The 15,136-nt window shown below is 43.6% G+C and overlaps 1 protein-coding gene across 1 annotated transcript; it reads right to left on the minus strand.

Moving 5' to 3' along the window:
- Positions 1–6,561: 6,561 nt before the first annotated feature.
- Positions 6,562–14,151, minus strand: SMU1 (SMU1 DNA replication regulator and spliceosomal factor). The gene is made up of 12 exons (XM_023944253.2): positions 13,906–14,151; positions 13,440–13,650; positions 13,180–13,332; positions 12,467–12,577; positions 11,959–12,087; positions 11,116–11,235; positions 10,614–10,730; positions 10,289–10,416; positions 9,422–9,548; positions 8,937–9,104; positions 8,496–8,648; positions 6,562–7,871 (listed from the first exon to the last, which is right to left on the minus strand). Exons 1-12 carry the CDS (start codon positions 13,929–13,931, stop codon positions 7,773–7,775), a joined length of 1,542 nt encoding a protein of 513 aa, XP_023800021.1. The 5' UTR covers positions 13,932–14,151; the 3' UTR covers positions 6,562–7,772.
- Positions 14,152–15,136: the final 985 nt, after the last annotated feature.

Below are 15,136 nucleotides of genomic sequence, written 5' to 3' on the forward strand. Positions count from 1 at the left end.
TGCCTGTGCTTTATCAGAAGGGTGGTTTCTCTGAGTCAAGAGGAGAAACAGAAAGTAGTCCTCCTCTGGCTAGGGCTGACTCCCACACAGCTGGCTTGAGACTTAAACAGTAAAACAAACTACTTTTTTCAGCTTAATAAGCACCCTTGTTTTATTTTTTTCCTTAACCGCTAGATCAAAATGATCAAGAGCAAGGACAAACAACACTCCAGTCACAGCCCTGAGCATGACAATGGGATGTGATTTTGCTTCAGATGATTGTGTATTACATTAAAAAAAAAAAACATTCCATAGACTTTACTTCTCAGGAACACTAGTTTTCCTTTTATCACACCCATAGCTACATTGGTGTAGTTGAGATCATATTCTTGACGTATTCTGGAGGCAGTGGACAATTCTTCATGCTTGATGGGCCTGGTCCAGATTCCAGGAGAAGGGTGGCTGACCAGGAGATGCCTCTAGAAGTCTTAGCACAGCAGTCCAGAGAAGAACCCTCTGCTAGTGCAGGAAGGGCAGGTGGGAACACCACCAGGTTAGTATTCTGTTTTGAAATGAGCTGGTTACTGATTCAAAATCTGTGCCCCAAACAAATACTGGCAACAGCAGAGTAAGCTTTTGGCAAACAGCACTGGATGGCAAGAGCTAGTAGGACTTTGTTCTCCCGTAATATTCTGGGTATCACACATTAGAACAAACAGCTTGATGTTCTGTGCCGCTGAAAAATGAAGAGGCTTTTCTCTTGTTTGTTGCTTTTTGTGGGATACAGTTTCTAATTTGGGGAAATGAACAGAATGGACAGCTGTAGAAATTGAGTATACAGTAGCACAAAGTAGCTCTTTTTGTAACTACCAGTATAGTAACCTGACCTGTTGTGATCTGAGTTTGCAATTACTTCCAGTGTTTCAACACCACCTAATTCATATGATCAAGCTTATATTTTAGTCTATTATTATAGTCTATTACATTTACTCTTTTCACTGTGCAGTAGGCATTTAGGATTTCATTTTTTTCCCCATCAAACTAGCAGCTCCACTATTGCACAGATTTGCTGAACAGAACACCTACTGCAGGCTCGTTTAAGAGCCTACTCTCATTTTTGCTTCTGCTTTCAGAGCCCTTAGACTACAGGTCCTCTCCTTCCCATAGTTTTGAACACCTGCTATTCAGCAGCAGCAAAAGAGGTTGGCTCAGCCCGGGGATTGCTTGGTTTGAAAAGACAGGTGTCTGCTAAGAAAGGCAGAAACCTCCCTTGAAATGGAAACATGTAAACCTTCCCACCTCTGAACTATTATGATCTTGAAATCAAGGTACTCTCAGGCAAAGATATGGGCATAGGAATAACAGTTCTTTACTAGGAAAATAAAATAAAAATGCACTAGTTAGAAAAAAAAAACCACTGACAGAATGCAACCTGACACCCTGTTGATCAGGGTGTTGGTAGCAGTCCAATTAAATGGTGGCTGCAGTCCTCCTGCAGTGGCAGATGTGGTTCTGTTGAAGTAGTGATCCTGTAGAAGGGTGTAATTTTCCTCTGAAGGTCCAGTGGTGATGCAGAACATTCTGGACTTCCTCTGGGAATCCAGTGGAGAAAGGTTGACTGGGTTGTTCTGAATCTCAGATTATGTCCAGGTAAGAATGTTTGGTTCCTCCACCTGGGTGGAGCATCTCACAATGGGATGATGTAATTTTATCAGTTATTTATCAACCCATTAACAGATCCCCCTGGAGGGAGGACGGGCAGTGGAAGAGATAAAGAACACTGCCACATCTGGTTTTAACAGCTGGCCCATTAACAGAAGAGATAACCCCTGGAGGGAGGATGGGACATGGAAGAGATAAAGAGCACTGCCCCACTTGCTTTTAACAGATGGTGATAGAATACATACTTTTGGTTACATCTTGCATTGCAACCCAACACAGGGGTGTAAACTCAATCATCCCAAATCTGTTCTGAATTTGCAGTGTGATACAAGGTCAAGCAAGCAATCAACTTGCCCTATGATTTTTCGTTAACAGCTTCACCTGGGAAGACATGTTTGATTCCTGCTCAGAGCATTAGGAAAGCACACTAAGAAAAGTGAGGTTTGAGTTAAGCCACTCTTTTTGAAAACCCCACATAAACAAATACTAGGCTTATTGTTTTTTGGGGGGTAAAATAAGCACTGTTACAGTGCCCAAAGAATAGGACTTCAACTACCCTGGTGTCAGGAAAACACATTTTAAAATTAGTAGTAGTAGTAGTAGTAGCAGCAGTAATAATAATAATAACAATAACAATAATAGTAATAGTAATAATATAAAAGTAGCTCTACATCTCAGATAAGTGCTAAGTGCTTTAGGTCTCTACCGCAATGGTGCGCATTCCAGAGACAAAGCCAATGTGTCTACTGAGACAGCCTCTGAGGAGGCTGATGCTCCCACACAGATGAACCTGGTGAGGAAGGAGGTGTCAGTACAAGTGGTAAGTTTCAATGGATGCCCAGATACTTCTCCTGAAGAAAAGGCTGGTACCTGCACAAAGCATGTACAGATGGATGACCAGCTGCAACAGGTGGCTGAATGCCAAGAGACAGTCAGTTGGCTGTGTAGTATTAGAGGGGGTGAAGCAGAGATAGGTAAGTGGGTTCAGAACCACATACCTACAAAGGATACCACTGAGCCTGAGGCACCTTGCACCCTGGTGACCCACAAAAGCACTTCAATCCACTTCAATCTCCACCCTTCAACTTGCAGACGAAAAATGCAGATCTGATGCTTTGAAGGCTTTAGATGTCCATGAGCAGGGCAAAGAGAACCTCACCAGCAGTGTATCATGATTATTGTAAAAAACATCAGGTGGTTGTAGTGGGCACTGAGTTGTCCATCTGACAGCCTGATAGAGTTGTGAGTGGTACCCTGCCCTCCAGGAACCGGGATCCATGGTGTTGCTGACCCTGACCTGTCACAGACCACTACCCCCATCACTTCTTCATATGGATACTAATGACACCACAATCCAAAATATAGGTGGGATCAAGGAAGACTATAAGGCCATGGCAAAGCAGGTGAAAAACATCCCAGGTCATCCCCATGCCCAAGTGATCTCATCTGTCCACCTTTTTAGAGAAATCAGGACAGCCAGAGGCAGACACTGTGCAGATCAATGTCTGGGTTGGTGACTGCTGCCATTGAGAAGGTTTTGGCTTTTATAACTGTGGGTTGTGTTTTTATTATTTTTAGCCTGTTATGGGGGAAGAGTGTCTCCCTTGCTAAAACGAATCATGGGCAGCACACTGGCCAGTTGGGTGAGATGGGCTTTAAACTGAAGGACTTGGGAGGTAGGATGCAAATGTGCCATTGCATCCTCCTGCAGAGCAGGTCATAGCAACCAGTGCAGAGATGGATGTTCCTTAGCTGCTCCTGGAGCTGAGGACCAAAGCACAAGACACATCATGGGTGCTTATAGCCACGGTGAATCTTTTCACATCCCTTCCAGGAAACCCCATGCTTTGATTAAACCTGAAGTGTCTGTATACAAACAGATGCAGAATGGGGAATAAACAAGAACTAGAATGTAGAGAACATTTTAACAGAGCAAGGGCATGATACTTTAGTCAAAGCCCATCTGCACAACCCAGCTTCCAACCCAGATGATAATTCCAAGGACAGTGTCCTTGAGACTTTCCTGGAGCAGTGAGAATGAAGAAGAACAATGATGTTGTGTACAAGGAAAGGAACAAAATGTATTAGCCAACAGTAGCTTGTTAAGCTGCATGAACCCTGTAGGACCCTATGAGAGTGTGCTAAAGATAGAAATAAAGTGAAGTTTACTTTTACCTCCATGAGGACTCCATGAATATTCCAAGCGGTTTTCCTTTACTAGAAATACATGCCATGATCTCACTGCAATGGTGAGACATGGTGGGATAGCTCACATCACCGGAATATTGTCATGGATGAGTATGTCTTCTTTAGAAAGGACAGAGAAATGTCAGAGAAGAAAGGTGGTGGGAGTTTCTGCTTACATGAGAGAGGAACTGGAACATATCAAGCTCTACTCAGGGACAAATTAACAAGATAAGAGTTTATGGGTGAGTATTTTCTGGTGTGCCCTTGCAGCCAGGAGGATCAACCATGTCCTGGAACGCATCAGGCACAGCATCCCCAGCCGGGCAAGAGAGGGGATTATCCTGCCCTGCACTGGGGCAGCCTCACCTCCAGTGCTGGGGCAGGTCTGGGTGCCACAGTGTAAGAAAGACATTAAGCCATTACAGAGTGTTCATATGACAGCAATGAAGATGGTGAAAGGCCCTGAGGGGAAGCGGCTGAGGTCACCTCAATATGAGGAAGAACTTTTGAGGGTGGCAGAGCACTGGAATTAGACATAGACTACCCCTCTCTGGAGATATTCAAAAGCCACCTACTCTAAGTGACCCTGCCTTGGTCGGGGAGTGGATTAGGTGATCTCCAGCAGTTCCTTCCAACCTGAACAATTCTGTGATAATCAATCCAGGAGGCTCATGGAGTGCGTCAATTGATAGGGGAACTAACAAGGAGAGGTTGTCTACTGGATCTTGTATTCAAAACCAAAATGCTTTTTGGGACCGTCAAGAACAAAAACAGCCTTGGCTGCAGCGATCATGACATGGTGAAGTCCAGGATACTGAGAGGAAGGACTAGGATGAGAAGCAAGTTCTCAGCTCTGGACTTCATAAAAGCAAACTAACCTCTTCAAAGATCTGCTTAGAAGCACTCCAAGGGCTAAGGCTCTGGAATGAAGAAGCCAAGAAAGCTAGTTCATATTCAAGGCTCACCTCCCCCAGTGTCAAGTGCAGTCCATCCCTGTGAACAGAAAGTCAGGCAAAAATGGCCAAGAGGGCTGTAGGCATGCACAAGGAACTCCTGGCTAAACTAGAACACAAAAAGGAATCATCTGGAGGGTGTAGCCAAGGCTGGTATATTGGGTGGTACAGAGATGTGATGTGTGGGCATTTAGGGATGAAGTTAATGGAAGCTAAAGCTTAACTGGGTAACAAGGGTCTTTGTAAGTACAAAAGTGAGAAAGGACAGGGAAAATAGGGGGGCATTACAGAATTAGATGAGGCATCTGGTTAAACACAACATGGAAAAGGTTGAGATGCTGAGTTCCTTCTTTGCCTCAGTCTTATTTAATGACAACCTGAGCTCTCAGAATTCCAGAGATCAAGGGGAAAGTCTGGAGCTAGGGGGATGTACACTTGGTATAAGGATGATGAGGTCAGGGAAGACTTAGGCAAACTGAACATACACAGAACCACGAGCCCCAATAGGATGCACCAACAAGTGCTCTGGGAGCTGACAGATGTCATTGCAAGGCCCTCCTCGACAATCTTTGATAGATCACAGTGTTTGGGAAAAGTGCCCAAAAGCTGGTGGAAAGCAAATGTCACATCTGTCTTTGAGAAGGGCAAGATAGCGGGATTCAAAGAAATAGTCTGTCTACCTCACCTCAACTGCTTGGAAGGTAATGGTGCAGCTCAACATAGAAACCATTTGCAGGCACATCAAGAACAAGATAGCCATCAGAAGATGTCAGGAGGGATTCACCAAAGGGAAGCCGTGCTTAACCCTCCTGATAAATTTTACACTGCAGTGACTGACCTGGTGCAAAATAGAAGTGAGTATTTTGTCCCTGGACTTCTGTAAGGCACTGTCTCCCATAAGATCCATGCAGAGGAAGTGTTGAAGTAGGGGCAGATGAAAAGTAAAGTGGGTTGAAAACTGGCTGAATGGCAGGCCCAGAGGGTGGTGATGAGAGAAACAAATCCCGGCTGGAGGCAGAGCCCCAGGGTCAGTACTGCCTCAGGGTTCTGTAAGTTTGCAGATGGGACTGAAGAGGGAGAAGTAGCTGATGAAACAGAGGTTTGTTGTCTTCCAGAGGGAACTGGGGAGGCTGGAGAAATGAGCTGACAAGACCTTCATGAAATTCAAGGGGAAGTGCAAAGTCGTCCACCAGGGGAGGAACACCCCAATACAACAGCATTGCAGGGGGGCACTCAGCAGGAAAACAGCCAAGAAGGAACCTGAATGCCCTAGTGGACACCAAGCTCACATGAGCCATCTTTCTGGAAGGAAGGCAAAATGGGGTCCTGGTAGCCAGCAGTGGAGGGACACAATCCTTCCCAGCTACTCATCAAGAGAAAGGACACACCTGGAATACTATGTCTGGTTTTGGGTCTTCCCATACAAAAGGGGACAGAGTTGTACTGGAGATCAGTAAAGGGTCACAAAGATATTTAAGGGATGGGAGCATCTCTACCATAAGGAAAGCACTATTAAAAATATTTTGTCAAGATCCTCCCCTTTAACAGAATTACTAATTGCCTATGGAGCTTGTCAAAGACTTCAGGCAGGAAAAATAATCACTTCTTACTATCTAAAAACGCCCTTGCTTAGCATATCTAAGGAAGTAAAAAGCAACCTGGGAATTCAGACATCATAGCTCAACAATGAACCAAACACTACACGTGTAACAAAGGTACTGTGTGAGAATTCCAGCTGAACTTTTTATTTCCCCACACCACTAAAGACACAGACAAAATATTTAAAGTGGAACTAATTTATTAAGTTGAAGACAAGTTATTACTGTCTGAAAGATTACAGTAGGAAAGCATTCTACATGAGATACATGAGGACATAACACAGTGTAGCATAGTCAAAGCTACATGCATTTGATTCATCATTACAGGAAAAACCTCATTTTTCTGCATCCTAGAAAAGACACAGTCAGACTTTAGAAGATTCTGGTGCACATTCAGAATAGTGTACATTAGCCAGAATCTCTCAACAAAATATCATGTGCTTCAAATTGAAGAGTCTGCAAGTATCTTTTTATCATCTTGTGGGACCTAAGTATAACCTTAGCTAGGTCCACAGACATGAAATTTAAAAAAAAAAAAAATCATAAAAATAATTATTTAAAGCATTATCACAGCACTAGGAACTCAGCCTATGTAAACCAATTTTTGCATGTTTTAAAATATTGATCCCCTGGAGCCTGTTTCAGTTATAGCTGGTCTGAAAACATTTTTCATTATAGGAAGAAGGCCCCGGTTACAACTCCTTTTAGTCTGGAAGTGAAGCAAAACAAAAAAAAAAAATCCCCAAACAAAATCGACTGTATCTCACTGCCACATTAAGCAGGTTTACAGTCTGTATTAGGAAGTGCTGGCAGATGGGGAAGGATAGTTTCATTCTGAGGAAGATTTGTGACACTACTTTCCAATATAATTGGAAAAATGATAGTGAAAATTGAACACAGCAAAACCCAATGGCCTAGAAATGACCCCATCTTCTAGCTGATGATACATATCATCATGTGCATTCCAGGAAACTATTCCTGTTTCAGCAGTGGGGAAGACACAGCGTTCCATTCCACATCTCACTAAAAAAACCAAAACAAAACAACATTTTCCTGTATTCTAGGAAGTCAGCAACCACTCATAAGCATGAACAGCTGCTGGCTCACTGAACTTTCACAAACAATGTAGGAAGAGTATTGACTTCAGGAGGCAGAAAAAGCATTCTCACCGAAGTTGCTTCAACTACTCTAGTAAATACGAAAGTATATGAAATTAACTGATGCTGTATTTATGCATCAATCCACTCTAGGTGGGTAAAAATGTAATTCTCTGGAAACCCAAACTGAAAATTGAGCAAGTATCACACTCTGCATGTATTTAGACCTTGTTAAAGCACAAACACTAGTAACCTGCAAGTAACAGGCATGCTTCAGAGCTTGCTGAAAAATCAATCTATGGCTTCCAGAGCTTGAGAAGGCCATCTTCACTGTAAGTGGCAATCAGGTTCTGGTGGGGATGATGAGCAATGCCAATAACATCTTTTTCATGGACCTAGAGAGAAAGCAGAAAGATGCATTAGGAGAGTCTTGCTTTAGCAAATTCAAGATAAATATTGTCTTCAAAAAACAACTGGAGGAAAGCTGGACTGAAGGGTTAAGGTGCTTTGTGCATAGAGCAAATATCCCCCAATGTTCAATTCAGTCACTACAATTTTTGTGACACAGCAGTTTTTTGTTGGACAAGGCAGGGTTTGGTGAAGGTTTACATCCACTGAAATCCACAACATCTAAGTGTCCCCCATTAAATTTAGATATTCAAGCCAATATTCCTCTAAGTTCAATCTAAACCAAATTTAAACCCAATAGCTTTAAATCTGACAGTTTTTTCACATTCTCCACTAGCTGGAGCCTAGATCAAGACATGCTCTCACTCAAGGAAGTCTGAACCAATTCAGTCTTTGCTTGATGGATAAATATTTCCCTAATCTTTACAATTAAATGCTTCTAAAAAACACAAACACATTTTGTGGCCAAATGTCCTAAAATTTATTTTTACCAATCATGTCTGCTAGAGATGAAAGATTCCCCGGTCTGAGATTCCTCCCTATGGACCTCATAATAAACACTTATATCCCTCTGTTTAAAACTGTGGAGAATCTCAGAGCTTAAAACTTACAGTCAGAGTTCTCTCCAGCTTGCCTGTCACTGTGCTGAAGCAGTACAGCACAAAGTCTTCACCAACACAGTAGATCCATTCACCACGAGGTGAAAGTGCACAGCAGACAAAGTCACCACCTTCTCTCTTACCGGAGCTAAAACTTCTTACAATCTGTAAAGACAAACCCCCAAAAACATTTGTCAGCATTAAACAGCAGCATATCAGTACCATGTTTAGGGCAAAAATTTTTAGGAAGAAAAATTCCTTCAGAGCACAGATCTCTCCATTGCTTCAAGAGCTCTATGTGTTCTATAAACTTGAGTTCAGAATATTTTGTCATGCTAGCAAACCAGAGAAACCAGGTTTAACTCTGCTTGGATAGGTCTAGGTTATTAACTAGGTTTTCTACATTCTTGAAATGACAGAGAGACCTGAAAGGATACCAGAAAGATCACATACCTGTCCTTGCATATTCATGATGACAACTGTATTTGATCTGTTGCAAACAACAAAGTGTTCTGGGTTTTTAGGCAGCAGAATGACACTGTTCACAGTAATGTCTGTCCCAGCAGTGCTACCAAGAGACTTGAAGGTGTTGGAGCACTCTGTTGTCTTCACATTCCAAACCTAGTATAAAAAATAAGAACAATTAGTTTTAAAAATTAAAAAGAAGGAGCTGATATGCAATTGTTTCAGATACAGGAATCCCCACATTGCAGGACTAGAGGTGTCACAGTCAGTTCTGTGTCTAGAATTAAGCAGAACAGGCAGTAAGCACTGCACTTACGTCCCCATTTCAAAAATGCAGCAGAGACAGGCTCTGCAAGAGACTGTACACGGAGTAACAAATTGTCATTTTCCAATGGCTGCAACAATTGTAACAAAGGAGCAATAGACAGCAAGAGTCTGATGGTGGCATTTATCCTTTGTAAAGAACATCTTACCTTCACTGTGCCATCAGAGGATGCACTGATAATATAGTGGCCATCCTGGGTAAAAGTAGCTTCATTGACAAAGGAAGAATGACCACGGAATTCCTTTAGGGTTTTCCCAGATTTTAAACCATGAATCCTGTCAAGACAACATAGGTGAAAGTGGGTGAGCAATTCCATTCAGTAACCAAGTAGGTGCAGCATCAGAGTTATTGCATTACACAAACAATCAACACTTTCCAGATGCTAAGAGCTGCAGGAAAAGGGGATTTGATGAGGATCCTCTTGCCTGTTAAAATTATAACAGTGATTGAGTATTCTTCTAAGTATATTTGTTCTTACTTCTAACCTATTCTGCAATAATCCTTCAAAGAAAAAAGGAGAGAAAAGAGAAGGGAAAGAGGAAAGGAGAAAGGAAGGTATATTCACCTAAATTTTAACACCAAAAAAAAATTAACTATGTATTAACATTACTATCCAACATGTCTTTCCAGAATAAATGGAGTAATAAACCTCCTCCAAAGGCGTACAGCTGAAGTACAAAAGGCAAGAGATATTAAAAAATCCCACCCCAAAAACTCCAACCAACAACAACAAAAAAATCCCCCATCATCACATCAACCCAAAATATCTTTCCCTGTATCCAAACAGGATTTTCCCCAAGAGAGGCAGTGGCATCTTGAAAAAACCAAAACTGGACAAGGCCCAGAAGCCAGACTGTCCTAACTGAAAGGTTGGCTGTATTTTGAGAAGCATGGTGAACTAGAGACCCCTACAGGTACCTTCTAGATTACACTATTTTATATATAAATTGCTTAACGAGAAAAATCTGCTTTCTTTTCTCCCACACTGTAGCTCGCACATTCTCGGTTTATTTACCTGATTGTCTGATCAAAAGAAGCACTAAGAATTTGGCTGCTGTCTTTAGAGAAACTGAGGCATGTAACGCCTTTGCTGTGAGCTCGTTCAAATCTTCTCAGACACTGACCACTCTGGATTTTCCACACCTGCAAAGAAAACAGCAAATAAGTGATTAATTTGTTATGAGATCACATGAGTTTAAACATCAGAGACAATATATAGCTGTTTCTGAGCTATGTTAAAATTACTTTGAGTTTATACAGAATGGGATAATTACTGCTATTGCAAACTAATCTTTGTGGTCACCACCTCTACCCAACATATGATACAAAAAGATTTGTACCTTGATCTTTCCATCTTGTGCTCCAGTTGCTAGCATTTCTGTATCTCTGCTGAAGCACATGCACAGCACTGCATCATCCATCATCATGAAGTTATCTTGTGCCTGATACTTCAGATCCTAAAAAAAAAGCAGAAGATTCATTAGTGAAATCAAGGAATTCTATTCTAAGGCAAAGTGCAAAAGTATTAACATTTTTAACTTCAGTTTTATTTTACAACTTATTGTAAATCAGACTTCATAGCCTTGTAATACAGGGCTACTACCACTGTCACCATTTTAAAGGCAACAACAACGTAGGGAGGTCAAGAAGTTTTAACAGAGAGAAATCTATGACAAACCAAACAACTACACCACATAAATATTCCAGACTGATACTTTTATCACATAAACAGACAGGTTCTCAGGTTCACAGTCTTATGAAATTAAATCAAATAATCTCAAAGAATAAACTAGGCACTCTGGCAAGACAAGGTCATTCTGCGTGAAATAAGGAGTAACTTACCTTCCTAATCTTTCCAGTAGTGAAGTTCCATACTTCGATGAAGCCATCAACTGAGCCAGTAACCAGATACTGTCCATCTGGAGAGAACCGAGCACACTCCACATGCGACTTCTGCCCAAACTGTTTTGAAAAATAACATAAGCAAAGTTTAAAAAGCAATTTAAAAGACTCAACACATTAAAACAAAATTGCAGTATCATTCTGATGGTAAATATACAGTATCTTCTAGATGAATGTTCAATGAATTTCTCAAGATGATTCATTTGGAGTGTAATTTTTAGAGAGCGTTTGTTGGTTTGTTTTTGGAGTTTTTACGTCAATTTTTTTATTTCTAAATAAAAGTGGCCATAACAACTAAGTACAGAAGAAAAACTTCACTAGCCCGAAGAAAAATGTGAGATCATCAATGGCAAACTAAATGAGTACTAATAAAGCATTTTTAGCAAGTTGTTACAGAACACCACAAATCGATTTCCTAAGTTGCAGCACATGACTTTTGAAAAACAGTTAAGGACACAAGTACTTCCTTGTGCTAATAAAGAAGGGGACCATGCAAATTCCTGTAAACAGATTGATTCTGAATTGTGAAGTCAAAGAAACTATGCAGTTATCTTAATCACAAATACCATAAGCACCCAGTATTGTTAAAAGACCTAATCTCAAACTTCCACGAAAAAAGGTAAGATGATAAAGATGATAAAAAGATAAAGAAGATCTTATCTTCTGATAAGATAGGGAAAAAACACAGGTGGTGGGGAGAAAAAAAGCATTCAAAGGATTTCTTATCTCCCAACATAAAACACAGGAAGGAAAAAGCAACAGAAACACAAAAACAAACATTACCTTAATATGCCTGCTCAGCTGTGTGGGGAACTTCTCTTCTTCTACATCTTTCACAGCTGCTTTGCCTCTGAACAAGTCAATTGTCATACCCGGAGGAAGCAGGCCCTGGTGCTGCTGCCATTTCAAGGCCTTTGGGGGAGATGAAAGACACACCATTAGCTAGCAATTAACACAGATCTACAACATATTAAACACTGTCTGCCTGGAGTACCAGTGAATACGTTATGAGAATGAGAAAGGGCAGAAGACACACCAGAAAATATGCATTGCAGAATGTTATTCTCAAAGTGCATACTGTACTGCATATTTATTCTACTGGAAGAACTCTACTGGTAGAGTGATAACGTTTTCTACAACTGCTAAACCCTTACCACATAAAAAAAAATTTAAACTATGCCACATTTAAATTCTACTTTTATACAGCTGCAGAAACTCAGCTACATTGTAACTATTTTTACTCAGCAAAAACCTAAATACATAGGCTACTACAATAGTTTTCAAGACTCACCTGTCCCAACAATGCCATAAGACGAGATGGAGGCACCACACTGACTTCTCCAGCCAAAGCCTGTGCAATAGCAGCTCTCCGCTTCTCTTTGCTACTCCCATCTGGGTATGCCTAAAGAAAAGTTATTTTTATGAGACAATTGTTCTAATTTTTTTTTTCCCCCAAAAAAGACCTCTGTTGCTCTGAAATTGAAACCCTTTCCATATAAATTTTCTGTTAGGCTCCAAAAGAGCTGTTCTCTTTAATACCAACCTTAAAAGCAATGAATCATCAGGGTTGAGAAAGATCTCTAAAAACAGTCCCTTAACTAAGTTAAGTATTAACCTAACATGGTCTCACATAAACTTTCAGACCTATGTGACCAGTCAGAAATAATGCCTTGTTTTTACTGTTACTACATAGCATTATTTCTGTTCATATGTTCATAAGAGTTTTCTTCTGAAAGAGCAAACTGCAGATGTAATCCTGTGGTAGGACACAGGGCCAAATCCCCAAACTCCCAACTGCAGCACGTTTCGAAACCACTGGTCTGCTGCCTCACGATAAAGTGTCATGCAGTACTTCTCAAACACTTCAAAAAATGTGTAAAATCATCAAACTGTGAAACTGCACGTTCCCACTCCCCAAGACATGAAATAATGCCATGAGCGATCAGCAGCTTGCTGATGCCGATGGTCATGCAGAAAAGGTGTCTTAAGAAAGGCATAACATACCTCACGAGGATCAAAGTAAGACCTGGCCAGAAGGTTTTCGAGGTGGATGTAGCGCTCCGGCTGTGTTTGTTTCAGCATGATCATGGGGTCCGTTTGTCTGAGCAGAGACCTGGCAGCACCCAGTTCTCGGAGCTCGATCAGCTCCAGCACAACCTGCACACAGAGACAAAAGTCTGCATCAGTAAAGAGTTGGTGGAAAATACTACACAGAGCCTTCCACACGGACCAGAAGAGTCTGCAGGAACCCCGCGCTTGCTCACCTGCTCATAGAGATCGATGAGGGTCTTGTCGGGCAGTTTTAGAGACTGTATGGCCTGCAGCACCGTGTCCCAGTGCCCACTGTTGATGTCTGCCACGAAGCTCTCAATGCTGTCTACGGTGTTGAGGGACACGGTGGTCTCCTCCTGAAGGGTGGCGAGCGCCCGGTGGAGGCTGTTTTCCTTCAGGTACTGCATGATGAGCCGGATCACGCTGCGGGGGAGGCACAGCGCACGGTCAGCCGGGCCACCGGACACACGGGCCGCCCCTCCCGGGCCGTGGCACGGCCAGCACCGCCCGCAACCCTCGGCCCCCTCACGGCCTCGGGGCCGCGCCGAGTCTCGCCTCCCTTCCCCTGCGCCGCTGGGGCCTGGATCAGGGTCAGGGCCGGGGCCACCAAACCGCTCCCTCCCCGCTCCCCGGGCCATCGGGTCCTCCGCCACCACCCCGCGCCACCGCTATACATACTCGGAGGACTCGATTTCGATAGACATCTTGAACCACTGCTGGTGCTGGAACCGCTGCTGGTGCTGGAACCGCCGGTGCTGCTCGCGGTGCGTCCGCTGCCTTTAGGCCTTCCGCCACAACTCTGTAACTTCCTCTTCCCGTCCCTCCGTAAATAGAGCGCGCGCCCGCCAGGCCCCGCCCCCGCGAGGCTGACGTCACCCATCCGGGACAGCCCCCCCGCGGCGGCGGCGGGGCTCGCGCTCCCCCTGGCGGCGCAGCGGCGGCGGCGCAGGGGCCCCGCGGGTGCGGCCTGGCGGCTGCGCTGGCCCAAGGCGGAGCGCGGGCGGCCCTTCCCGCAGCCCCAGCCGGCCAGCGGGAGCCCGCGGCGTACCCAGCCGGCCAAGAAGGCCAGTGGCATCCTGGCCTGTATCAGCAATAGTATGACGGGCAGGAGGAGGGCTGATTGTCCCCCTGTACTCGGCGCTGGTGAGGCCAGACCTCGAGTGCTGTGTGCAGTTCTGGGCCTCCCAGTGCAGGAAGGACACTGAGCTGCCAAAGAGCAGTAGAGCTGGTGAGGGGTCTGGAGCACAAACTCTAGGAGGAGTGGCTAAGGGAGCTGGGGTTGTTCAGCCTGCAGAAAAGGAGGCTCAGGGGTGACATTATCACTCTCAACAACTCCCTGAGAGGAGAGTAGCCTGGTGGGGGTTGGCCTCTTCTCCCAGTGCAGATGAGAGGATGCAGACAGGATGAGAAGATGTGGTGCCTCAAGGCAGACGAGGGGATATTCAGGTCAGACATCAGAAGGAATTTCTTTACAGGAAGGGTGATTAGGCATTGGAATGGACTGCACAGGGAGGTGGTAAAGTCACTGTCACTGGAGGTGTTTAAGGAAAGACTCAGTGTGGCACTTGGTGCTGTGGCCTGGTCGACACGCTGGTGTTTGGTCATAGGTAGGACTCAATGATCTCAGAGGTTTTTTCCAACTGATTGATTCTTCGATTCCACCCACTGTCATTCATTGGGATCTCAGAAGATTCCCTGTGGTGACACAGGCATGGCAGGCTGCAGGTCAGGCGTTCTGGCAAAGACACAACAGTTGCTTGGCCACCTGTTTCTTTGCTTGTCAAGGTTTGCAGGTGCAAGTCCAAGGTGTCGCTTGCAGTTTACAAGCCTTAAAAAGCAATTGTGAGTTCTTCATCTCAAGATTGGTCATGTATGAAAGAATGACAGCGCTCAAAGCAATATGAGTAGG

The sequence above is a fragment of the Cyanistes caeruleus genome, chromosome Z (genome assembly GCF_971803275.1).
Source record: "Cyanistes caeruleus chromosome Z, bCyaCae1.hap1.1, whole genome shotgun sequence".
Lineage (NCBI taxonomy): Eukaryota > Metazoa > Chordata > Aves > Passeriformes > Paridae > Cyanistes > Cyanistes caeruleus.